The sequence below is a fragment of the Colletotrichum jinshuiense genome, chromosome 1, assembly GCF_051148585.1.
Source record: "Colletotrichum jinshuiense chromosome 1, complete sequence".
In the NCBI taxonomy this organism is placed as follows: domain Eukaryota; kingdom Fungi; phylum Ascomycota; class Sordariomycetes; order Glomerellales; family Glomerellaceae; genus Colletotrichum; species Colletotrichum jinshuiense.
In genome coordinates this window covers 5,678,057-5,702,475 of record NC_139302.1, presented here as the reverse complement: position 1 = coordinate 5,702,475, position 24,419 = coordinate 5,678,057, and the positions used below count along the sequence as shown (strand labels likewise).

Genomic DNA, 24,419 nt, shown 5'->3' with positions numbered 1-24,419 from the left:
GTTAGGTATATGTACCCTATTTTTATTCGTCCAGAGTGCCGGGGACATTATCTTGTACATGATGGGAATTTTTGGGTCTATTCTTCTAGTGTAAAACTACATAAGATTTGCCGCATTTGTTGAATAAGAATTTCCAAATTCTTGAAAAAAAAAAAAAAGCCGCTGTCCTTGCCAGCAAATGAAACCATGCTGATCAAGTGTAGATTAACGATCAAGCATGGAAATTTCACCAACATAGTTTTCCTATTGAGTATTTCTAAACCCTCAAAGCCGTCTGAGCTTGCCCTGCAGGCGCCCGACCGAGGGTACTAAGATGAAAAGAATACATGTACATATCGAATATTATTCGCATGCTAACTCGATGCCCTTAGAAATGCTCCTACAGGTGTCGCCGCCGTACCGGGAACGATCTCGGCCTCCTAACTTCAGCCCTCTTCACCTCGGGCTTCTGTTGCGCGACAAAATTGGTCATCATCTCCCAGGTAGCCATTACGCCGCCGCTGCGTTTCATGTCGGCCATGGCCATGAGATCCGACATCTTCATCTCAAAGCCTCCCATGGGGGCGGCTGGCGGCGCCGCCGCCTCTTGTCTACGTGCAGGTTTGCCATTGGGGGTAGTGAGACTGGCAGGTGCAATTCCGGGCTGGCCACCGGTGATACCACCTTGTTGAGCTGCAGGTTCTACGAGGCCACCACCGCCTTGTTGCTGTTGCGGCGCGGGCTGAGGCGGAGCACCGACGGGGCTTCCACCGACCATCATGGTAAGAATAAATTCGCCGTCGATTTGGTTGACTGGAACAGCGATGCGAGCATTCTCTCTATCCAAGAGGACTTGAGCGTTGATAGGGGTAAACGTCTGTGCAAGAAGAAGCTGGGTGGCCGCGGGAATCGGAGGGCTGTTGTTGTTGTTATTGTTATTGTTATTGTTGTTATTGTTGTTGTTATTGTTGTTGTTGTTGTTGTTGTTCTGGTTGTTATTGTTGTTGTTGTTATTCTGGTTATTATTGTTCTGATTGTTGTTACCATTGTTCTGGTTGTTCCCATTTCCTGTATTGTTGTTGTTGTTGTTCTCCTGACGCTTCAAGCCGGGAGCCTGGAGGCCGCCGGTGGCACCACCAGGGTTCTGGAGAACGGGACGCTGCGCAATGCCAAGAGTGATGGAAGACTGAGGTGCAGCTCCTGCACGCATAGCCATGGCCATGAGACGGTCAACATTGACTGTTGTTTCAGGTTCTAGTCAGTGCCAAATCTCCCCCAAGGGACAAAGCTTAGCACAGAAACTTACGTGGCATCTGCACAACGGCAGTCATCGAGTTGAGGCTGGGTACGACACCTGCCAGATTGCTGGTGACAAGGTATCGGTAGTTGTCTGCCAATGTGTCAGTATTGTCACTTTTGCAAGCGTGGAATCGGTAGCGTCACTCACTGATGGACATGACTCCATTAGTGACCATGTCGGCGCTGATACCATTGACAACATCCGTGCGGATGCTCATCGGCTGGCTAGCCCGGATCGACATTCTGAACCCGTCCTGAAATTCAGCCTCTTGGATACCAGATCCAGCGATGTTGACGGGCTGACCGAAGGGAGTCAGAGAAACGCCAAGTTCGCTGGTCTGACGGCCAACTGCGACGTATTCGCCATCAATCTGGTTCAGCTTTACCATGCGGACAGTCGCATCGGTGATGTTAACGCTTTTGGAGCCCTCCATGATGATCCATGCCTGGCGATCCTTGGACAGCATAGCAACGTAGGTGTTGTCGGCGGTCACACCGGCCTGCTGCAGCATGTTCTGGTCGATCGGCAGCTCGATCTGAGCGCCCACAAGATCTGTGGCGCCATTGGTCTGGATGGTAAAAGAGTTGCGCGAAAGCTGAACGAAGGGCTGTCCCGTTGAGCCAACGACATGGCTTGCCGGTAAGGGGTTCGGGTTCTGGTTTACGATGACCTGACGTTGCGTTTGAGAAAATGTCTCAATCTTTGAGTTGTCGGGGAACAGAAGGCTGTTGAGTTGCATCTAATGATACTGTGTTAGCCCAGGCTAGAGAAGTAGAAGACCATCGCCATCCTTTGTGGAGAGGATGAAGGAAGCAAAAACTTACGTCCCCATTCAGGTTGATAACCTGGTTGAATTGAACATTTTGGCTCTGTTGAGCAGCGACAAAGCCAACAGCAAGAAAAGAGAGGGAAATCTTCATGGGCGTCATTATAATTAACGAGGGTCAACCACCGGGGCTGTGAACAAACGAAATAAATGGAGGGTGACTAGGGAAGGAAGGAGAGACACCGTTACTAAACCCACGGGTCCTAGGGGGAAGTTGTTTGTATAGCGGCACGAACAACTCAAGGGATCATTAGCATTTAGACGGGGATCAAGTAAGCTTATTGCACTCGGAAGTGATGCGGCTGGGTCTTGGATATATGACAAAGGCAGGCTGAGAAATACTGCTACCGTGCCACAGTGCGGGCGGCCGGCTTGGAATCGGGTGGTCGGACGCCTACCAGGGCTGAGCCGTTGAGGAGCTCAATCCTCCAATCGCAAGCGTTGTTTGACGTCGGCAGTGCCAGAGAAGTCGCTGCAGATACCGCTCTCATCCTGTTCCGGCCGCACAATCTGTTGATGCTGATGCGCCTCGGCAGAAAGTAGGTGCAAAGGGGCTTCGGGCTTAATCATCGGACCATGCACTTCCGACAGCGATGCCTGGTGTACCTGGTCTAGTCGCATATTTTCTCGAGCGGTTACACTAACTAGGAAATTCCTCGTCCGGTCATGAGTGGGGGAAGACAAGTAAAGAGGAATAAGGCAAATCTCTTCAGTTTCGCTTGGTGTGAGACGAGTTTCGTCGTTTCGAGCCCGGTCGCGTGGGGTTTCATCAGACGAGCCCGGGCGGGCAAAAAGACAAGCAATGACTATACCTGAGCACACAGTCGCTTGGGGCCCAACCGTGAGAGCATACTTGAGGAGGCGAAGATCATAATGGTGGCGGATCCCTGGTTCCCGCCGCTCCGTTTTGATCTTCTTTGCCAAGTCCAAGTGGGGAGGATTTTTGTTTCGTCGGGATGTGCAGCTTGGAATGAATCTTGGCAAATGCTTGACCCGAGTCTCCGTCGGTGGCTGCGTTCGACTCCCACTTACTACATCTGCTATAGCCTCTTCGCCCACACTCCTGCCTCTGACTCTCTCCACGCCTTACCATGCAGTACCCTTTGCTCCACCCACATCATACCCTTTGGCCGTCGCTATGTCATTTTTTTTCTTCTGTGATTTCCAATCGTCATAACCACCTTTGTAGCATGAGAATATTGGTGTTTGAACCCCTCATTTTTGCTGGGCGTTAGACTGCACAGTTACAAGCTGGCGGGTCGTCAGTGCGATTACATGTGCCTGCATTGCTGGTGATTATCCTTTGCGGGGGATGTTCACTTGGACAACATGCGCGGTTGGCGTTGTCTTCCACGTTTCTATGCGTCCCTTGCTCCACGTTTCTGCCACCTTCTGGAAGCATCACATTTTGTAGAAACATTGTGGCTGGTTCAGATAAGATGATGCAATTTTGACAGCTTTGACTCGCCATCGAGTATTCTCGGTAAGCCGAACCAGAGGATCATATGGGCTGCCACAAAAACATCTGTACTTTACGAAAACAGGTGACGCCCATCTTCATTTCTTCCTTCCTATCCGTCTTTAGTCCCAAGTCAAGGCCTGGTTGATGGTGTTGACTCGGTCAATCTGTCCTCACTTGCCCGCCACTACCCAGTGTGGTCCTTTGCTTCTTCCCTCAACTGACCAACACACGCCCCTTCAGCCCACACGGGAAAAATCTCCGACTTAGCGTTTGTATGCAGAGCAGCTGCGAAGTCCCTTGCTGACTCGATCTGAGGCTCAACCTACTTGATCCCTGCTTGCTCACATGACACCAGATTCCCACACAAACCCCAGCTTGGCCCGAGTTCCTATGCCACTTTGACCTCTTGTCTGCACGATGCCGTCTCTTCTCCCATCCTTTCCCATTGGTCCTCTGTCTTTTATTAGATTCGTCATATCTAACAGTGGTGCGTCGCTTCAACAGCCTCCCCTGCTTTCGACGCCTTGGCATTGCAACAAATAACTCTTGGCCGCGACATCTGGAGTGCTTCGAACGCATCCATCACGACTCCCCAAGCGCTGGTGCACCTGGTCTCCAAACAGTCCCTAACCCTTGTCATATTTCAGGCGAATGTCTTTTCATCCAACAAGCTGCCACATTGTTGCAAGTTGGACCACATTCTGCCACTTCTGGTCATTCGATATAAGTGCTTCCAACTTCCTGTTCATCTACCCTCGCTTCCGGGCCGGTGAACTCTTTCCGATCTTAGTCGCGTCCTCTTTCCCTCGTCTCACCTAATCGACTTTCTCTTTTTGTCAGCAAATGGTCGGACGCCTTTGGAAGGCCCACCAGTCAATCACTCTCCTTTAGGACACCCGCCTAATTATTCGTCACATACCTCTTTCGTATCACCATCCTTTGTGTGTGTTGTTTCTTGTTTTGTCCACTCAAGCTAGCCTTCAGGACCAACTACATCAACAACACCGCCATAATGCAGTATTACTTCGTTCTTTTGTTCCTTTTCTCCTATCTGGCTGCCGTTGGCTTTGCGCTGCCAGCTGCCAGCCTGGCGCGAGGCCATTCGGCGGGGGCGAACTCACGATTCCTCGCGCGAGGCGTCAGACGTCTTGGTTCCCGGGCTCCTCAGAACGGCAATGATGCGGGCCAGGACCAGAACGGCGCCAGCCAGGGCCAGAACAACAATACCGCCAATGGCCGTAACGGCGTCAGCGACGCCCAGGTCATGAACGCCGTCATGTCCTGGATGAACGACACAGCCAAAGTCACCAAGTTCCTTAACTCCGCCACGTCATTCAGTGGCGCCGAGTTCACCAGGCAAGCCACGATCGCACTCAATGCCGAAATCGACGAGCTTAACCACAAGATGGTTCTCGACACTGCGCTCAGCGACACGGGCATGGTGACTCAAGCCAACCAAGTTCTTGATACCCAGGGCACCTTCCAGCAGGTCGTTGATACTCTTCAATCCATGGTCACCAACGGCCCCGATACCGCACAAAAGGATGTCAACACCATCAACGCGAACCGTTGTGTCAATGTGCTTCCCAACATTGATATGTACTTCGCTGCTGCTGGAGTCCCGCAGGCTCAGGCCGTTCGCCCTACCGGATGCTTGGAGGTTGATGGTGCAAACGTCACGCCCGCGGTACCGCCAATTGCAAACAACGGTGGCGCTGCAGCTCCCGCAGCGACTCCGCCACCAAACGCCAACAATAGCAACAACGGCAACCAGAATAACGGCAACCAAAACCAGAACAACGGCAATCGGAACCAGAACCAGGGTAACAACAACAACAATGCCAACAACAACAATGCCAACAACAGCAATGCTAACAACAACAATAACGGCAATAACAACAATGGCAATCGGAACCAGAACCAAGGTAACAACAACAATGCCAACAACAACCAAGGCAACAACCAGAACAACAACCAGGGTAACCGAAATAATGCCAATGGTAATAACCAGAACAACAACGCCAATGGTAACAACCAGAACAACAACCAGGGCAACCGTAACAACGGCAATGGCAACAACCAGAACAACAATCAGGGCAACCGCAACAACGGCAATGGTAACAACCAGAATAACGGCAATAGCAACAACCAGAACAACAATCCGGGCAACCAGAATAATGTCAGCACTGCCAGTGGACTGCGGCCTGCTACAGTTGGTTCCTCTAGTGCCAACTCCAACAACAACCAGGGCCAGAGGAAGCCTCAGCAGCAATCACAGCAAGCTCAAAGCCAGGGAGGCTCTTCTCTACAGCCCGCTAAGCTGGGATCATCAACCCCCACAAACAACTAAGGCGAGCAGCATACCGAAACAAGTCTCCTTCCACGAGACAAGGGCGACCAGGTGCAAACATCAGAACCCAACAAGCGGTTTCTTTCGCCGCGGTGTTTGGCCGGAGAACTTTGGCACAAATTCTAACTCCTGTAACCAGTATGATTTGGTGGCAAAAAGCCTAAGGCAACCCGTGTGGTAGGCCTTCCAGGGCCGCTGATAGTGGCATGGGTCTCCTTGTGTGCACGTTGAGATGTCTTGTCTCGCTAGTCTGCAGATGGGGGTGTGTAGCAGGGAAGGGTTCCTCGGTGCTTGTTGCTTATTGGAATTAGTTCGAAGGCCTGGTAAAACGTTGGTCGAAAAAAATCTATTCCCTGTAACATATCATCTCATTTTTTCTCTTACAAAACTTCTCCTTAATCATGTTATTATTCAATCATCATCATGTAGTATGAACGAGTCACAAACCTGAATATAATTGGACAATCTGAATGGATCCGTGCTCGAAACTGACTTAACACTTGGTCTATCCCTGAATGTTTGGAATATCATAAAACGAAACGCCAGATTCTTCCCCATGCTCTTCTTGAGAATCAGGGATCCTGCATGTCGCACGGTTGAGCCGCTTGGGTCGCTCGGCCGATTCCGCAGTCTCATTTGCAGATCATCTCCATGCCGTGCTCCGAGAGTTGCGATTGGTCCCCTCGTCTTAACCAGGTTCTCTTCCATAGTTTCGGGACGAGGGGCAAGAACCATGTTCATTCCAGGATCTAGAGGAATCTTGGAGGGCTGAATGTTTTTGCCGGTGTCTTGGTTGTCCCTGGTTCGATCTTTGAGTTTGTGCCGCCTGACTATCGTTCGAGCCCCTCTCGTGCACGAGGTCAGGACCCATCGCCATGCCGTTTTCTCGGCAAGCAGCAGGACCCTTTCTAGTATCCACCCATCAGCATCGCATTTCTCGGAACCTAGTCCGGATTTTCCCATCGGTGAATCCCGACTTTAGTCACATCTATTTCAATGATTGGCTGCTTGCCTTTGTCTAGTTGAGCCGTTCAAGCCTGTCCCTGTCTCACTTCTCTCGGATGGCGGAATCGGGTCAGTTGGACAGCTCGAGGATGAGACAATGTACCAGCTAACGCATAATTCGGCGCCAACAGAAACTGGAATTCGTCGGTTTGCCCGTCGGGTTTGGTTCCTCCATTTCGTGATGCCAATTTCTCTCTTCTCACGCCAGTATTCCTCTTCCACGTGATCTTTCTGACTTGTCCTCGATGATATCTGGAGCCAGAACCGTGCACTTTCATGTAGTATTCACGCAACTGTGGATGTTCGGCTTCTCGGGTACGCTAAAGAACCCAGACGGCGATCATGTTCTTCTTCGTTTCGATGATCTGCCACACTTTATGGAGCAAGTCCCAATGATCAGAAGCATTGGTAATCTTATGCTATAACACCCGAAGCATATGTTGGCTATGCTCTTAATCTTTTTCTAAGATCTAGGGGCAGATGATCCCCCCCTAAATCGGCATTGCCTGTATTTACCAGGGAAACGAGGTATCGGTTTCGGGAAAGTTGCAACTCCGAAGTGGCTCGACATATCTATACCACCAAGCACCAAGATTGTATCATGATAACACGTCACGGTCTTGGCATTTCAGCATCACTACAGCAATTGCATGATATCGACGTTAACTCTACAAGCATTGGCATTGCAACGCTAGATGCATCACCATCGGCAACTCATCAAGTCCGAGCATTGATCTACTGCTTCGAAAAACGCATGATACCGTACTATTCAAGATTATGCATTTGTGGCTCCTATGGGGTGTGGGATCCCAGACAAGCAAGTAATTATCAAATAAAAACATTTACAAGACAGACATGATGCTACGAATACTGGACTGGTTGAAATTGTCCTGCGATTTTCTTCAAGCCTCGCCTCTGCACGTCTATTGGCACAGCACCGGTGACATATTTACCAATTTTGTTATAAGCCATTCATTTTCCTAGCATTAGGCTTATTCAACTATAGTAATGACAGATTGGTATTATTGGACATTTTCTCAGGCTAGCTGTGCCGACTGAAACCAGCGGAGACGGTTAAGAGGAATAATGTTGCCACGAGTAACTTGGATATAAAGGAATCATTCTGGAGATCACTATATTTAATCCATGTTAAATGTAGGCTTAGAGGTATAGTCGGTTGCCATATCCCCAAGTAAAGAGTTTCGTATAGACATGCCCCTCTTCATCTGTCATATTTCGATGTTAGGCTGTCCTAACCGGAATATAAGATTTTCAACTTTATGGCAGACCTTTGGCCTTTTAGTTTGAAATGGATTGCACTGAAATCTTCTTTAATCTTACATTAGGATTTGAGATATACCATCGACTGCTAGTGCTAGTGCAATAAAAGGTGTCTCCAAGGTGAATAACTCGCACCGAAATACTTGCATGATTTAGTGAATAGCAACACTCAGACAAGAAACTGGCTGTTCCCCAACCAGGCATCAATGATGCGAAGAATATGTCTGATCTCTAACAACATGATAACTTTTTGGGACTTTAGTGCCACTTAATTCGTCAGAAGCTCTCTGGCTTAATCCACCAGAGATTGTTGCATTTGGACGTTATTATTAGCTGATAAATATTCTGCACCGTAGACACGACGAGTCGTTTACAATTAAGTCGCGGCGCTGTTTCTATGCTTTTCCCCGTATACATTGTATCAGTATTAAAGCGTGACTGAAACATAAAGCAGACACTCAGAAGAATTCTTATAAAAGCTTTCCTACTCATACGCCCTAGATTGCTTACGGAATGATTGCCCAATGTCACAAACACGATACCAAAGAGTACACCGAAGTTTGAAAGGTCACATAGTACTCTGTCGTTAAAAGATTTTGACATTTGAAGAAAGCAGGATTATATAAGATAGTAAGGTTGTAAATGATGACATCTCACGGTCATTGCTCTCCCATCATCCCGTCATCCCGGATTGACGGCACCATTGGTCAAAGCCTCTGACCAATCAGAACGCAGAATTATGTCTTCATTTCTGGTTTAGGGCTAGCGAGATGGATCAAATGGAACAATAGAATCGGCGAAAATGGAAAACCCCCAATCATGTTGCCCCTGAAACTCGTATTCGAACTCTTATTTTGCCTAGAGAGTGCCGTCTGGCCTCAATTCCTGTCGGCTCAACGAAATTTAAATCCCAAAGTCTATGAAGCGATTAAATTATAATATCGCAAACCTTGATTCATCCAGCTGCATCCTTGTTCCAACATGCTGGCCATAGGCAAGCCTCATTATATCCCCGGCCAGCCTCAGAAGACAAGGCCTGTGCCTACGAAGTCAACCAGCCCCCAATCGCGGACTGAGTTCAAGACTTGGTATGTGACGCAGTGCTATTGTGTCTGTGCACATCAAATTTTGAGCTGACCGTTTAATAGCACGTACGACCCATCAGTGTCATGTCCAATTGATGCATATGCGTATGCTCACCGCTGTTAGATGCCATCCCGACGAGGGTTCAAGTCTTCAAATATGCGCAAAGGCCCGACGGAGACTCGACAGGGAGGTGAAATGGGTTGCCTTTGGCCGAAAGCGTCTTGAACTTCAGTCGCAACAACTTCAATCCTCGATGAAGTTACCACCATTGATTGACTGGGACATTTCTGGAACTCCCATTGAAAGGTGCATGTTCCATCACGTTCGCCAAAGCACCGTCACAGGCTTTGGAAACGTAGCGCTGATAACAAAGTTGTGGCGCAACTACATCATCCCACTTGGATACTACTCGGACTCAGTCAAGCATGCATTGGTCGCCTTTGGAATTTCTCACAAAGCGTTCCTCAATGAAAACCCAAACGATGATATGATGATAAATCCCCAAAAGTATAAGGATCTAGCAATGCAGCAGTATATGAAAGCTGTTCGACATACTATACGAGACTTGGATAATCCTTCCTCCACAACCATTCGAACTTCACTCGTCTGCTGCCTAGTCTTTGTTTGTTTCGAAATCATGAAAGGAGGTTATGATAAAGCTATGCAACATTTGAAAGCCGGATCTAATATTCTTGTCTCAATCAGCGATGCAGCAAAGAGGGTTGAAACCGAGGGGTGTCATAAGCTATCGGCCTCGCAAATGTGTCTCGCTGATACTGCTAGCAGGTACTTTGACCAGCTAAGTGACATCGCCGAGATGTTTTCTTGCATCGGCATTGATGCAGCCTTTTTAATGGAAGACGAAGTCATCCCCGAACTAGATTTCTTCCTACTGCCTTCGGCCAACAATGATGGTTCTCGGCCATTCTCGAGTGTAACGGAGGCTCGCTACGAGATGCATTACATTGACAAGCTTTTTGGATCAACTATGGCTTTCAATTTTCGAGGGAGTTCACCAGGTGCTTCAATGTCGTTGTCAAGCCCACCCGAAGAGACGACACCCACAGAGGAAGAACGACTTGGAGACTGGGTCCAGGCGCGTCAACGTTTTGAGACCTGGAGCACCAGACTGGATTCATACATCAAAGGATTACATTCTAACCCTTCTGCCTCGAAGGACGAGATGGAAGAGGCGCAGGTCCTATCATTTATCCAAAAACATTGGTCGATGCTCATCAAGCAAAGCGAACTCTCCGAATCCGATTCTCTTGACCCCCGTGTTTTCCAGGAACTTCTTAAACATGCTGAGGCCTTGTACTCGGAAAAGAATGCCTCACGTCAAAACCCGCCACTATTCGCCATTGCGGCCGACACGATCCCGCCTCTGGTTTATATCGCCGCCTTCTCCGAGCAACCTGATTTGCAACAAAGAGCGATCGCTCTGCTTCACTCCATCCGAAGGAAAGAGGGGATCTGGGATAGCCGTGAGATTGCCGGTGTTCTCGAGTCGATCGTCGCGGTTCGAGAGAGTAGCAATTGGGACAAAGAGTACGAGAAGAACTCACTTCCTGGTCTGGCGGAAAAGTTGATGTCTCTACGTTTACATCAGGGTAGCAGTCCCCTCCCCTTAGCTACATTAGTAGACAGAGGAAGTTTTTAAAGAGTGCCTGTAGGCGCCGCCGCCTTTAGCCCTACTCATGAATGTTCTAAGATCACCATAGAATACCGTTCAAGTTCAATTCGGTTGCCTATTCAATCGCCCATGCTTATTTTGATAGGTGCGTCAATCGGCCTGGAGCTTAAGACAAAATCAATGCCACCTCCGGCTGACCGGCAAACCTTGTTGGAGCAAATGTGTCCCCTCATAGTAACAAAGGCTCTAGATAACGAGCTCAAAGTATGTTTCCGTCTCGCAATTTAGGGCGAGATAGGGTGATCATGATATGAGCTACTAGCTATCATAACCCCTGCTTATCTTTTGCGTCTCCCCGCGCCGATCCAACGTCACCCGGATGCCCCGCCGGTCATCAACGGGCAGATTCTTGGTTGATACGTGATATTGATTCTTCCTCGGCATTTTGAATGCCCCAACCTTTTCTCCACTCGGATACCGGTTAATACTGAATTCACCATACGCTACCACCTACAGATTTAAAGGGATGTAACGTCGCCATTCGGGGATGTAATTTTCCTTCGTTCTGCATGTTCCCCTCAGTAGCACCAATTCAACTTTCCAATTGGGGTAATCTCGATGTCAATCTTTTGAGATGCATGTCACCTCTGTCCCGATAGCGTGGTGGAAGTGGAGGACACTCCGTTCACTCCATGAATTCAAAGCAACAATCCAATTGCACTGGAAGCTAGAGCATCCCCGCCCATATAAGTCTGATCGCTTGTGATGAGAATTGTTTGTCCAATGCCAGTTGTTTGCAACATATCCTGGAGTGGCACCCCTCCAAGATGATGCTGTGTAACCTAATCAGGCCTGTTGCGGCATTGGCCTCATTGGTTCAGTTCGCAAATGGCCAGGCCGTTCGCTTCAATAACCCCGAAGGCGTAGACATCTGGTGCGGCAAAGCCTATCGTTCAACGTAGGTTGCCTTATCTCGCCGAATTTACCTTTACCAATCTCATTGTAAATTTACAGGGACTCATCTTTCGATCCTGGCGGATGGTTCCCCGAGCCCGCTGTTTCAGATGTCCCGCTTCTGAGACTCAAGGTGCGGCCTCGACTCAGCATTTACCTTGAGACCGATGCGACTGCGAGTCTCCTCATCGACGCTGCCATCTCGAATCAGGTTGGATCGCCGCTGCCCACGGGGTTTGGGAACAATTACTCAGTTGCGTCTCTGAAGCCATTGACTGTTGAAATTCTTCATGGAGACGATGTGCTCGCAAGCGAAAAGATTACTCTCGGCTCGCGAGACAACGAGGTGCCACTCTCTTTAGACACGTTATCTCCGCGCATGGAAGCGTACAACATCTCCATTCGCACGAAACTGGACTCGAAGCACATCTATGAGGACTGGACCGACTTCTCGTACTTGCCCTACCCGGAAGACTACGGCAGCGTGGCCCGCATCGATAATCTCTACGGGGGGTTACTATCACAGCGAGGTTCAGATGCACCGTGGGATCTGGTCTTCGCCTACACTTACTACAGTACAACCTCCCTCTCTGCTTGCCTGGGAGATGCCGCTAACTGATGATCAGCACAATGGACTCTTTACTGGAACGATAGCGTTGACACATTAAACGAATTCGCCGCCATGGGCTACAATGTAATTCACATCGTACCTACGGGAAGCCTCGGTGACATCCCCTTCCCCTGGGATGAGTTCGAGCCCTACCTTCAGCGTGCCGACGAACTGGGCCTTTACCTCCGCTACGACGTCCTCTGGACCTGGCCCAATCTCACAAACATGATCGACCAAGTCACGCGCCTGCGAACCCACCCGTCTATTTTGCTCTGGTATCAAAGCGATGAAGCCGACGGCAAAGCAAACCCAGCCAACTCGACCGGCATCGCTTACGAGCAGATCAAGGCAATTGACCCGTACCACCCCGTCTCCCTAGCCCTTAACTGTTGGGATTTCTACTATGCCGAGTACGCCGCGGGCGCCGACATCATCATGAGCGATGTGTATCCGGTCGGCATCAACGCAACCTTCTCTACCGTCTACGACACGGTCTGCAACGCGACGTACGGATGCTGCGGGTGCGACGACTGCGCGGGGAACTTCGAGGACATCTCGACGCGGCTGGACGAGTTCTACCGTCGCGACGAGATCTTGGGGTGGCAGAAGACACAGTGGTTCGCGCCGCAGGCGTTCGGGAACGAAACGTTTTGGACTCGGTACCCAACAGCGGACGAGGAGGTCGTGATGACGGTGCTGTCGGTGAATCACGGCGCAAAGGGCATCGTCATGTGGAACTACCCCGCCACGCCCGAGTTGGAGACTCTCACGAGTGGGCTGTCAGGTGTCTTTACGGATGCGACTGCGGTGGGATTTCTGCTGGGGACGGAGAGAACGCAAGATCTTGTCGTCGAGGGAGCGAAACGGATTGACGCGGCGGTGTGGGTCGACGAGACGAAGGGGCAGGCTATGATCAGTGTTGTGAACCTCAATTACGATGGATTCCAGGGAGAGATCAGAGTTGTATTGCCGGATGGAGTTCAGGTCGGCAAAATTGTCGAGGCTATTTGGGGAGAAGTTGAGTGGGAGTCAGGAGGCGACGGCTTGGTTGCCACGGCAGGGTTGCTCGGGTTGCAAACCTCCATCATTATTGTCGAGTTATCGTGATTGAAGTTGTCAGAAAATGCGACGCGAGGCGTTTCTTCCGGGTGTTGCAGGTCTCGGGTCGGAATAGAAGAGTTGTCGCATCGCGATCGGTTTACCGCAGCCAGACTATGTGTTGAAGCCACGAAATCATCAGACTTGCGACAAATGAACAATGCGTACTGATGCTGAAGGAGCCCAGACGCTTATTAAAAGTACCTCCCGCAATACTCCCGCCGCCACCGCGGGTTGCGAGGATAGAGCCGTCTTGGCTTCCGCGGAAATCGTATTTAAGCGAGATCTATACGCGCATAGACGGCCGTACATGCCCGTACCGGGCCTCGGACCCGCGCATTTAATGGATCAACTAATCGGAACGGCCGCGGTACGGATATTCAAGCACAAAACACTAGCACCCTCAGCCACGGCGGAGAGCATGGCTTTGATTCCATTTGAACTTGAACAGGCATCACGACAGGTCCGGCGCGGCCTAGCCGCGCCCACCTGCCGCATGCCCAGGGAGATCGCCCCGGGCAGTTAGTCTGCAAAATGACTTCCAAGCGAGTCTTGAATTGTTCGGGCATTGTTCGGGCATTCATCCGTAGTAGGCCCGCTGTCATAAGAGGGAACCATCCCACATCCTATTTGTCACCCCGATACGTCGTCACATCGACTTCGACCAGGAAAGACAATCTGACGTTACCCATCATGCGCCTTGGGTCAACGTTGGCCAGTATCCTTTGCGCTGGAGCAGCTGCGCACGCAAACTATGCAGAGGAACAAGCTCGCTTAGGAAGTCACATTGAGGTCGAGGGCTTGGAGTTGCCGGACTGGCAGGCTGGCATCCCGCCTCCTCCCGAGCCGGAACCCATCACCGTCACGGAACTCCCTCTACCTCCCGTCACGGCAAACACGGGAGTCGGAGGATGCAGCACAAAGATCAATCCTCGCGGGACAGGGTGCATTGGACAGTCCCCGGCTCTTCAGAACGGAAACTTCCTCCCTGATGACCACCACGTTTTGGCGACGGTGACCTTCGCCGGCGCCCCCGCTTCTCCAGACCCGGCCAGCATATACAGCGGCCCCCAGTTGATCATCGTCAAGGTTGACGGCACTACTTTCCCAAATGGCGATGCGTGGAAGTGCATCACCTGTGGCGTTCCTCAAGAGAACCAGATCGGCCGCAGCGAACTACTCGATTATCCCCAATCGTTTGGTGACGGCAAACGAGTGCTCGCCGGTCCCCATATCATCGAGTGCTCTACCAAGCTTAGCAGCGATTCTTGCACTCCGGATCAAGTTCACATTTACCCTATTCGCTGGAATACGGCCGCCGATGGGTCAGGGCCGGGCGGCCGTATTCGAGAGCTGCGTATTCACCCTGATTACGAGCACCTTGGATTCAACTCCTTCACCATTAGTGCCGGTAAGATCAGCCAATACACATACATTGGAAGGTTGTCTTTCAATCCATTACCTGCTGCCGGCGAGCCACTTGCTCCCCGCTATGACCTGAACAACGTCAACGTTCTTTTCAACACGAATAACCCGCAGCCGATCGAGATTGACCCTGAGGACAACAGCCAGCTCCGGATCAACTACGACGCCATCACCGTTGGCGAGCTTCGCGGCTTCAGCGGTACTGGTAAAGAGGTCACTTATATTGGCTACCCGTCCGAGTCATCTAACATTGATGTTTTCGCCGCCGATCTCACCACCGGAAAGGTTCGACGGCTGACGGCACATCCCGAATACACGGATCCTGTCGACGTATCGCCAGACGATCAATGGACGGTCGCGATGGACACCCGCAGCACAGGCAGGCAGATGTTCATGGCCGGTTTGCGAGGTATTCCACCCCTGACAGACTTGATCAGCGTTAGCGCCGCCGCTTCGACAAGGAACAATGGCATGCGACGCTTCTTCCAGCCCTGGCTTATCGACCGCCACGGTGACCGGGATTCGTACTTCGGACAGCAGATCAACGCGGAAGGAAGCGGAGTACCCGGCAGCGGAGCCGTCAACGACCCGGAATGGAACGGCCGCGCTGATCCGAAATGGTCGAACGACGGCACGCGCATCGTGTACTACCAGGCACTGACCAGGTCTCCCGAGTGCGGCGGGAAGAATCCTTTGCCATGCTACCCATCTACCGCACCGGGAGGTCGCGTTGAGCGCATGATGCTCGCCCATCTTACGAGTCGGAAGCCGCTTGTGCTGCCCCCTGTCCAACCCCTCTCGGACACCATTCCCTGGGCAACACCCTACACGCCTGGGAGCCAGGTCTCGGCGAGGCCGTTCCCGACAAGCGGGAATTTCACCCTCAAGGGAAAGTTTGGCGGCTGGGCGAACGTTGTCATAACCCCAAATAGCAAGGGTGATTTGCCGGGAATGGTCGCTGTGGAGTATCACGACTTCTCCGACGACGGTGTCAATGTTCTCAGAGGGGCCGAGAAGATCGCCGGGATGAATCCTCACCCGACATTGGAGCAGATCACATGGTTCTCTGACCTTGTTCAAACAGGGCCAAACAACGGCACCAAGAAATCCAGCCCCGACGGCTTTCATCTTTCCATCGATATCATGACGAATATATTCCAGGCTAACGGGACGTTAATAACGACGGTTAATGGCAAAGAATGGCTCCAACCAGCGAATGGGACTTAGGCAGGGTAGGATGGCCAGGTGGAGGTTGGGTACAGATGAAGACGAGGACGATGATGTTTGTTTTTTGTTTAGAATTTCCACAATAGATGATGCAATCGAGATGTACCATGTCTGGTAATCTGCAACCAATTGTGCGCAGACATTGGTCTGTGCAGCCACGCATTGCGCTGAGTCTGTCGCCCCTTGACGACAGCGATGACCTTGCAGAGGGGCTGTAGAGTTTGACTGACTGATGGCGTCGGAGCTCGGGCATGGCGCAAGTCCGAACGTAAGTTTTTTGCGCCTCATGAGGTGTCGACAGCTGCCAAGCGACATCCATCTCCTTTCCATTCTTGCGGGACGAAAGCTGCTGCAGATGAGATGAAACATCTTCAGACCGAAGACGCCTTGGGTTGCACGGGATGTATTGTCGCGAGCATTGTCTAGAGGTGACCAGCCCCCTGGCGAAGGGGCTTCACATATGTTTCTCTTTGAAGTCAAACAGTTGGGCTGTAGATGTGGTCGGAAACGGGGTATTTTATCCAGGCATTCTCCAGTTCGTGATGACCGTGGGACTGGACAGGGATCAATATGGGGCCGCGGCGGGATCTAGCATATACCATGTCATCTAATCTGATCTGGCATGCTGACATAAGAATTTGCACACATGACACATCACGTGAGCGACCACCGGTGCCCCTCGATACCTTGAGGAAAGAACCGACAATCGTCTTCAGGAATGGCCGGGGGGACAAGGAAATCGCAGCCAAGGAGTTGCGCATCCCGCGCTGGAACGCTATCGTCTACTATCTGCTGTCGACATTGCGTATACGAGAATAATTGATCCGAATTGAACAGTTTTGCTATCATGAGCTCAATACCAATTGGCCGATAATTCCCCACATTCAACGTCTCTCAAGTCCGTGTTCCAAGGGAAACTTGGCGATCTTGCGCGATCCAATATACCGGCGCACCCTCCGGTCTGGGACGTGTTTTGACCCTGCGCAACAATGGCCAAGAAGAAGAACAAGCAGACAACGGCCGATGAGCTGGCCGAGGGCGTTACCAGTGGGGGCGCATCGCAAGCCTCGTCCAATGGGTCATCCAAGGACTCGACATCCAAGAAGCCGGCGAGCGCGGTCGCCGACACAGTTCCTGCGCTCATAATATGTCGCAATAAGTCCGTACTCTTGCCTGGGTCACTCCTTAGTTACCCGTCGTTGCGCAGGTCCCGCGTCGTCGGCGTGAACTAGGGGTGGGATTGCTGTCGCTCCTGCGTTCCGACTACACTTGACTAACAAAGATTGAGCGACAGGCATTGGCGCTTCATCTCCTCCTTCCATGGCCCATGGCTGCAGATGCCCATCGAGATCCTCGAAACCATTGCGAACATCAACTACAATACCCCCCGACCGCGACCGATAGACCCCGCCGTCTTCTTCGATTTGCTCAAGATCCGGCGACTGGTAGACGAAGCCACGAACCTGGCCGTCCGGGCAGCCAGCGATATCGCCTCGCCGACACTGACGAGTGTTCATGGCGGGCTCAACGGACACATGTCGTCTTTAGGTTTCGGGGTAGGGAATGGTCACGGTACAAAACTGAGTAGGGAGCGCAAATTCCGCATGAGAGAGCAGGCGAGCCAGAAGCTCTCCCGCGCATATCGCCTGGACGAGATCGCCTGCAGCGTCGCCACCATGCAAGGTGCTTCGCCGCTTGAAGAGATTGGGTCGCTGGTGTTACAGCGCAGCAAGGACGATCCCGATGCAAAATACGTTCATTTCTTCCACGAAAAGATACCCTCACGGCAGCTGGCCGAATGTACCAGTCTGGAGCCTCTCGACGAAGTCATCTCGGCGCGTCCGACCGAGGGCGAGGCCCTGCGAACCAGGGCGACTGTGCGGATATTCAAGGATGACTTCGAAGGGGCGGCTCAGGACTTGAGCCTCGCGCTACAAGTGTTTCGCTTTCACCGGCCGCTGCACCAGGCGCCGTCGTCCCAGGAACTTCAGCTCGCGACCGGGTCGCGCAGAACCCAGGATGTGATCCTTACCGAAGAACAGCAGCCCGGCAGCTTGGAAACACAGCTGCTATTTCAGCGCGGCGGGGTGTACTTGACGCTCGCATGCCAGCATGTAGTGGACGGCCTGCCAGAGACTCCTGCAAACGGAGAGACTGCGCGGGCCAACGGCACAAACGGAGTGCTGCATGACGACAAGCAGGGGAACGGTGTCGCGCCCGAGCAGAGCCCTGAGGCCACGGCGGCGGAAAAGGAGGCAGCGCGAAGGCGGATGGAGAATCGGAAGCTGGTGAAAACCTACGCCAAACGAGCGCTGCGGGATTACATGGCCTACCTGTCGCAATTCGACTACACACCAGATCTGCCCCTGAAAGTAGCCAGGGAGTTTACTGAAAAGGTCAATCTTGCCGCGCACGGCATTCGTCACCCTCGGGTCCCAGACTCGGGAACCCCTCCGCCCTACAAGGTCTACGCCTTGTCCGACCTGTTTGCCGCGGTTCCTCCTGCAGATATCCCGCCGTATCCTTCACAGGAGGTGGTCCACTCTTCGGGCCCTGTGCAGCCCTCCAACTACGAAGCAATCACTTACCATCCATTATTGACGGATGCCCTTCATTCCCTGCTCCTCTGCCACTGCTTGGTGCAGACGTCTACCAAGGAGCTACTTCGCCATTCGCACATGGTGGCACGACTTGCCCGGCTTGCCGACGGATACCCGATATTCCAAGCCAGTAGGTCCCCGGCGAGGGCAGACTGGATCGAGGTCCTTCGCAGGGCGGAGAACTGGGTCCAGATGTCTTCGTCTTGGGAGCAGTTGTGTGCGCCTGCCCCTCTTCCGATCCTCGACGGGCCACTCGCCGAGCAGCAAAACAAATCCCATCCATCCCCCAAAGAAGCTGCCATCGCGGCCGCTGCAATCACCAGAGACACCAGCACGCTTCCCGACGTTGGAGAGAACGAGGAGCAGCGCAAGGAAAGGATCCGCCAACAGGCCATCATGGACTCGCTCGACGACGACAGGGTAGTCGACGAGGCCAGCCTCCGGGCGGCCATCACAGCCCGCCAGAAGCGTGCCGAGGATGACCACGAGTATCTCATGAGTTTGAAGACAAACTCAAACGGAAAGTCAGATCCCGGCGGAACAAACGGCCAGAACTCGCCTGCGCTGCGCCGGTGGAGTGTCGATGATGGAAGAGAGTATCCCATCCTTACGGAGCGGGCCGCCGCCATCGCGCGATGGATACTCGAGGCTCCGACTGTGAGCCTGGGGCCCGCAAAGCGCAAGAAGAAGGCCGGTCCCAAGAAGGACAAGGGTGCCAGGGGCGTGGGGGCAGTCGACGGCATGGCCAACCTGGCCATCAGCGAAGCTGGTAGGACGGTCGATGCGCCTGCCTAATGGTTATGAGGTCTATTCATTCAACCCTGGCCCGGATCGATCATGCCGCTTCAACGTGGAGTTATGTAGGAACATGGGAACATGTGTGCGTCTAAACGCACACGGCCTAGTCGGTCCGCAACGAATCAATGAATCAAACCTAATGGCAGATGATGCCATGCAAATCCAGTCAGTATCCTACATCAGTGACAACGCCAAGTAGACATGTATGAATATCACTCCGTCGATATGTATACAGGTAATATGACGAGTCGCCCGCCGCGGCCGGGGCCTTACAACCCAAGCAAGGTAGCCTAGAAGGTAAGTCGTTTTACCATTGGCCCTAACCCGAAAAGGAGGCCAAGACCCAGACGCGTGGGATGGGACTTTCAGAGGTGGTAGGAAAAGGATCGCGTGCGACCTCTTCGATTACACCAACCGCGTCGCCTGTCGCCGTCTACCAGCCAGGTTCCTGGCATGACAGGGCCTTTTCGTTGTCCTGATATCTATTAACGTTTAACTAACGATCCCTTTTGGAGCCGGGGACCCGAAGCTGAACTCATTAATAGGGAGTGAAATATCCGCATCATCGCCTCGCATGCCATGTTTACTGTTTACGCATAGCCTCCGGCCATTTCAGTTTGCAAATTCCAGTCAATGATTACGCGGGTGATAGGTGGACGAGCGCAGATGGGACGGGCTGATTGATAGCGCCCGCCGCCTCTGCGGACCATATCTACGAAGACGGACCAGGTGGCCAACCGAGCCTCCTCCGCAAAACAGATGCGTGCCCGAGGGTTCGGGGCCACGGAAAGAAGACTTTCCCAGGCCTTGGATAGCCCTCGTGTCCCGAGACGTACGGACGAAGCCGACCCAAGCGCAGCGAGGCGAGGGACCAGGCGTGTTTTCTACGAACTGTTGTGAGCAAGAGACCAGAATACCCGGGGTTGGGTCAGAGAATTCGGTGTCAAGACGATGGCATTTGGTACGGCCAGCTCGGAGTCCCGCATTCGATGACGCCCGCCGCGAGCTGAGCCTCCCCCATCTGTCGTCTTGCTCCCCTCACCATCATCGGGCTGTTGCCCCTAAGAACAGGTGGATGGTAGCCAAGGCTGCGTCAAAGCAGGGCTTGTATGAAGTGAGTGGAGGGAATACGTCTCCTTTGCCGCGTCTCTTGTGTAGGCACCGATCCTCCTCTTCCCCTGATTCATTCCATCGTGCCAGAACCCGCATTCAAGAAAATTCAGGAGGCTAAACGACTCGGAAGACCTGCCAGGGAGTGCCGTCCAGCCACGCCGCGCGGAGAATTCGCACGACGGTGAAGTGCTGCGTTCGTTTTGGGGGATACAGATGGGTCTGGCGGACGTTGAGCTCGACCCGTGGCCGGACGAACCGTAGAAAATCGTTCAACGCCGGGTCATGCCTCCGTCATGTTATGCGAGGGTATAAGTAGGCAAGCTGCAGCTGCCTACGCCGCCGTCGTGGTCTCGAGGTTCGGACGCGGGCCGCCACCTGCGTCGGTCTCGGGCGGGATGTCGACGGGAGGAGGATAAAGTCTTTGAAGGGGGCCCGCGCGGCCGAGCCTGACGATGCCACGGCCGCTCGTGCGAAAGGTGTCTGTCTTCCTGGCTTGTTAGTCTTCGACGTGGACGGGAGTAGCAGCGGCGTCAAGCTTTTGTCAATCAGGTTGACGCCACCCTCGGCTTCGAGATGTTTGTCCTGCTAAGGACCCAGACCGCCCTTGTTTTCTTCTTCTCCCCCCTATGACGGACGACACACATGATGCTCCTCCTGCTAACGAACAAGAGGCACTAGCGATTGTAAGAGCCGGCCTCTCACTGGAAGGAAGAATAGGTGAATCGCTCCGTGACACGAGACTCGGAGCCAAAGCGGACGGAGGCGTACGCGTGCGGCCAAGGGGCATCCACGGGGGCGGGAAGATGGGATGCTTGTTCAGCCCGTACATGTCCCTCCCAACGCCATTTTAGAAAGCCTTGTGTTCTGGCTTGGCAGACGGACGCCAAATATCCACCCCGACTACACACACACACAAACACACTCTTACACACCCACACACGACATGGCACCTCTCGTCTGGAGCTAGCGCATGGCGCCGGTGCCGAAGACCGAGGCCGAGGTTTTGGCCAAGCTGGGCCGGAATAACGATGGAGAAGAAGAAGAAAAGGTCGAGACCGTGGTGCCATCCCTCTGGTAAGCTAATAGGATCGCATAATGAAGCACACCGCGCGCGTCTCTCCTCCCACTCGAAGGGGTTCGGTTCCCCCCTTCCCTTCCCCTATCAGCCCCGTTTTCCGGCGTCATGCATCCGCGCAGGGCGCGCAGTCCTGCGTCAGCCACTAGCCCTCGAACAGATGGTGACAACATTGACCTGGCAGGGTTCGGGCAGGGGGGGGAGGGGAGGCGTTTACTCGACGCTCGCCGCTCCCTCCCGGACGGACTGGTAATAATATCTTTATTTTATTTTATTTTATTTTTTGCTCGGAAACACACACACACACACGCACATGGCTTCCTGTTTCCCTTTCCCCACAAAGCTTGCCAGGGAGACGAACGGATGAACGGACGCGCGACGGGATTCTAGCGCGGGGCGTGCACGCATCCTCCGCCACGAGCTGAACTCTCCTCGTCCTCGCCGCCGCTTTTCGCCGCCGCCGCCTTCGGGAAGACTGACGGGGATGGGATGGCGGCGCCCCTCCCCCCCCAATCCCCCGTCATCTGGAGCCGTCTGGGGAATGTTTATTTCTTCCATCAATCATGTTCGCGGGGAGAGCGGGCCCCGTCGTCGCGGTAGCTCCCTTTTTTTCTCTCATTCTAATTCCCTTTGATAGCCGTCAGGCTCTGGAGTTAGTCGGGAGGGCGCGGACAAACTCCAGGTCGTTCGGTGGTTCGACTTTTTTGCCCCATAGTACCTACGGGCGCGCGGGACTCTGGGGTCCGGGGGAAATGAGCCGGAGGGAGGGGACACTTTTGTATGGGGCACACATGATATGGGGTCAGGATGGCCGAGGTGCCGGGATGGGAGTTGATGTTTTTTTTGTGGTGTTTATACGGATTGAACACGGGCTGGCTTGCCGGGCGGCCGACGACGAGGAACAGGAGGAAGAGGCGACGTTGAAAAGCGCGGCGATCGGGCGATGACTTCAGGCTGAATTGCGCGCCACGTTTTCTACCAGACTGCTGGAACTCGGTGCCGTCCGCCAAGGCTCTTGGGAGACGGGCAATCTCGAGAGGCTTACTGACGGGGGGCAGCAGCGGCGGCAGCAGTAAGTCACAGGGCGGGAAAAGGATTGAAGAAGGGAGATGAGCAAAAAAAAAAGAGGTGTGAGATCGGGTCACCTGGGCTCTCTTGGCGACGTCGGGTGGCTTGCAGTGCCAACGCGGGATGTGAGCCGTGCTTGGCTTTCTGCCCATGCCACGTCGGTCTGATTTGCGCTCTCAGTAATCGCCGCCAGCCTTCTTGGCCTTCCTCTGAAGGGGGCGCCCCCCGAAAGCTTGGCCTGACATCCAAAGTATATCTTGCTGGGTTGCTTGGATATCATGAAAGCTTCCGAGTCGCAAATGACTAGAGTGGGAAGGGGTCCAAGATTGCCTGCGAGTCAGACAGAAGTAAACGGCTGGGGGGGTTCTGCTGGTTTTTTATATATGCATATAACTAACTCGCTGCGAGTGCAGAGAGACTACCGGCCCGTTTGTTGCAGGCTGGCCCCATCTGGTGGTCTGACATTGCAGCTCTCTATCTCTATCTCTCTCTGTTGCTCTCTCTCTTTCTCTCTCTGCATGATGGGAGCTGCGGGAATAATGGGGCCAGAGATAAACTCGAGCATGCTGCTGCCGGTGCCGGGATGTGACCAACTCATAAGTGTCATCGCACACACGGACGAGAGGACGGACGTTGGACAAGGGCAGAAATACAGGCGCGCGTCGTCAGCAACAGAGCAGGGTTCTTTGGACAAATCTTGCATGCGTCAACTGCATGCGCAGTAGGTGAAGCATCTTTTTTTTTTGTCCGGTTTTATTTTTTGTCATTTTTGTATACATCTCTTCCAAATAGAAGCCCCAGAATAAAATATAAAAAAAATACAAAAAAAAGAGTGTGACAACCTGAAGTTGGTCCCACGGAGAGGCGTGGCCAGAGACGGGAGTCGGCACCGGAGAGAGGGAGGTGGTAGTGTAGCGCAGTGCAATGCAGTGCAGTGCAGTGTAGAGGGGGGGCGGCGGCGGCGGCCACCTGCAGGGCCAAGGGCCATGATCGAACGCCGCCGACTTCACCGCAGAAGCGCACGGCTGACAGCTGCGCGATAAGGGATGGCAGGCTTCTCACCTCATTCTCTTAATACCACTTTCTCCCTTCTCCATCGCTCTGCAACTGTAACTGCAACTGCAACTGCGGTGCAGCTTGGCAGCATACGCTCCGCCGAGCCCAGAGCCAGAGTCAGAGCCAGCCTTGCGGCCGCACAACCACCAACCCCAGGTGCCAGAGCAGTGAGAGAGGGCGGAATGGATTGGAATGGAGACATGGGGGAGGGGTGTGTGCCGCGGTGGATGGGCTGGAGAGGAGGGTCTCTGCGAGAAAACAAGCGTTTGCCCAGGCCGGCCACCACGCGGTGTTGAGATTGTCTGGTTCGTCCGCCGCCGAACCAATCCACTCTGCACCCATCCCGACGACTTTCTACTCCGTACAGACCGCGCACTACGCCTGCTCTCTGCCAACCGGGGGGGGTGGTTTAGGAGGGAGCGGACCGAATGGGTGGGCGTGGCGAGCAGGCGAAATTTCCATTGGTGGAACAT

General features: G+C 53.0%; 5 protein-coding genes across 5 annotated transcripts; 4 read left to right on the top strand and 1 right to left on the bottom strand.

Moving 5' to 3' along the window:
- Positions 1–379: 379 nt before the first annotated feature.
- On the bottom strand, positions 380–2,199 carry EsH8_I_001481 (uncharacterized protein; the record flags this gene model as incomplete). Its single annotated transcript, XM_083268894.1, has 4 exons — positions 380–1,218; positions 1,286–1,369; positions 1,427–2,018; positions 2,104–2,199. 4 exons carry the CDS (start codon positions 2,197–2,199, stop codon positions 380–382), a joined length of 1,611 nt encoding a protein of 536 aa, XP_083119332.1.
- Positions 2,200–4,579: 2,380 nt separating this feature from the next.
- On the top strand, positions 4,580–5,917 carry EsH8_I_001480 (uncharacterized protein; the record flags this gene model as incomplete). The annotated part of the gene is made up of 1 exon (XM_083268893.1): positions 4,580–5,917. One exon carries the CDS (start codon positions 4,580–4,582, stop codon positions 5,915–5,917), a length of 1,338 nt encoding a protein of 445 aa, XP_083119331.1.
- Positions 5,918–10,316: 4,399 nt separating this feature from the next.
- On the top strand, positions 10,317–13,593 carry EsH8_I_001479 (uncharacterized protein; the record flags this gene model as incomplete). The annotated part of the gene is made up of 4 exons (XM_083268892.1): positions 10,317–10,837; positions 11,773–11,880; positions 11,937–12,451; positions 12,503–13,593. 4 exons carry the CDS (start codon positions 10,317–10,319, stop codon positions 13,591–13,593), a joined length of 2,235 nt encoding a protein of 744 aa, XP_083119330.1.
- A 684-nt stretch (positions 13,594–14,277) lies between these two features.
- Positions 14,278–16,236, top strand: EsH8_I_001478 (uncharacterized protein; the record flags this gene model as incomplete). Its single annotated transcript, XM_083268891.1, has 1 exon — positions 14,278–16,236. The coding sequence occupies one exon, from the start codon at positions 14,278–14,280 to the stop codon at positions 16,234–16,236; it is 1,959 nt and encodes a 652-aa protein (XP_083119329.1).
- Positions 16,237–17,225: 989 nt separating this feature from the next.
- EsH8_I_001477 (pyridoxal phosphate-dependent transferase) lies at positions 17,226–19,631 on the top strand (the record flags this gene model as incomplete). Its single annotated transcript, XM_083268890.1, has 2 exons — positions 17,226–17,395; positions 17,531–19,631. The coding sequence occupies 2 exons, from the start codon at positions 17,226–17,228 to the stop codon at positions 19,629–19,631; spliced, it is 2,271 nt and encodes a 756-aa protein (XP_083119328.1).
- Between the last annotated feature and the right edge of the window lie 4,788 nt (positions 19,632–24,419).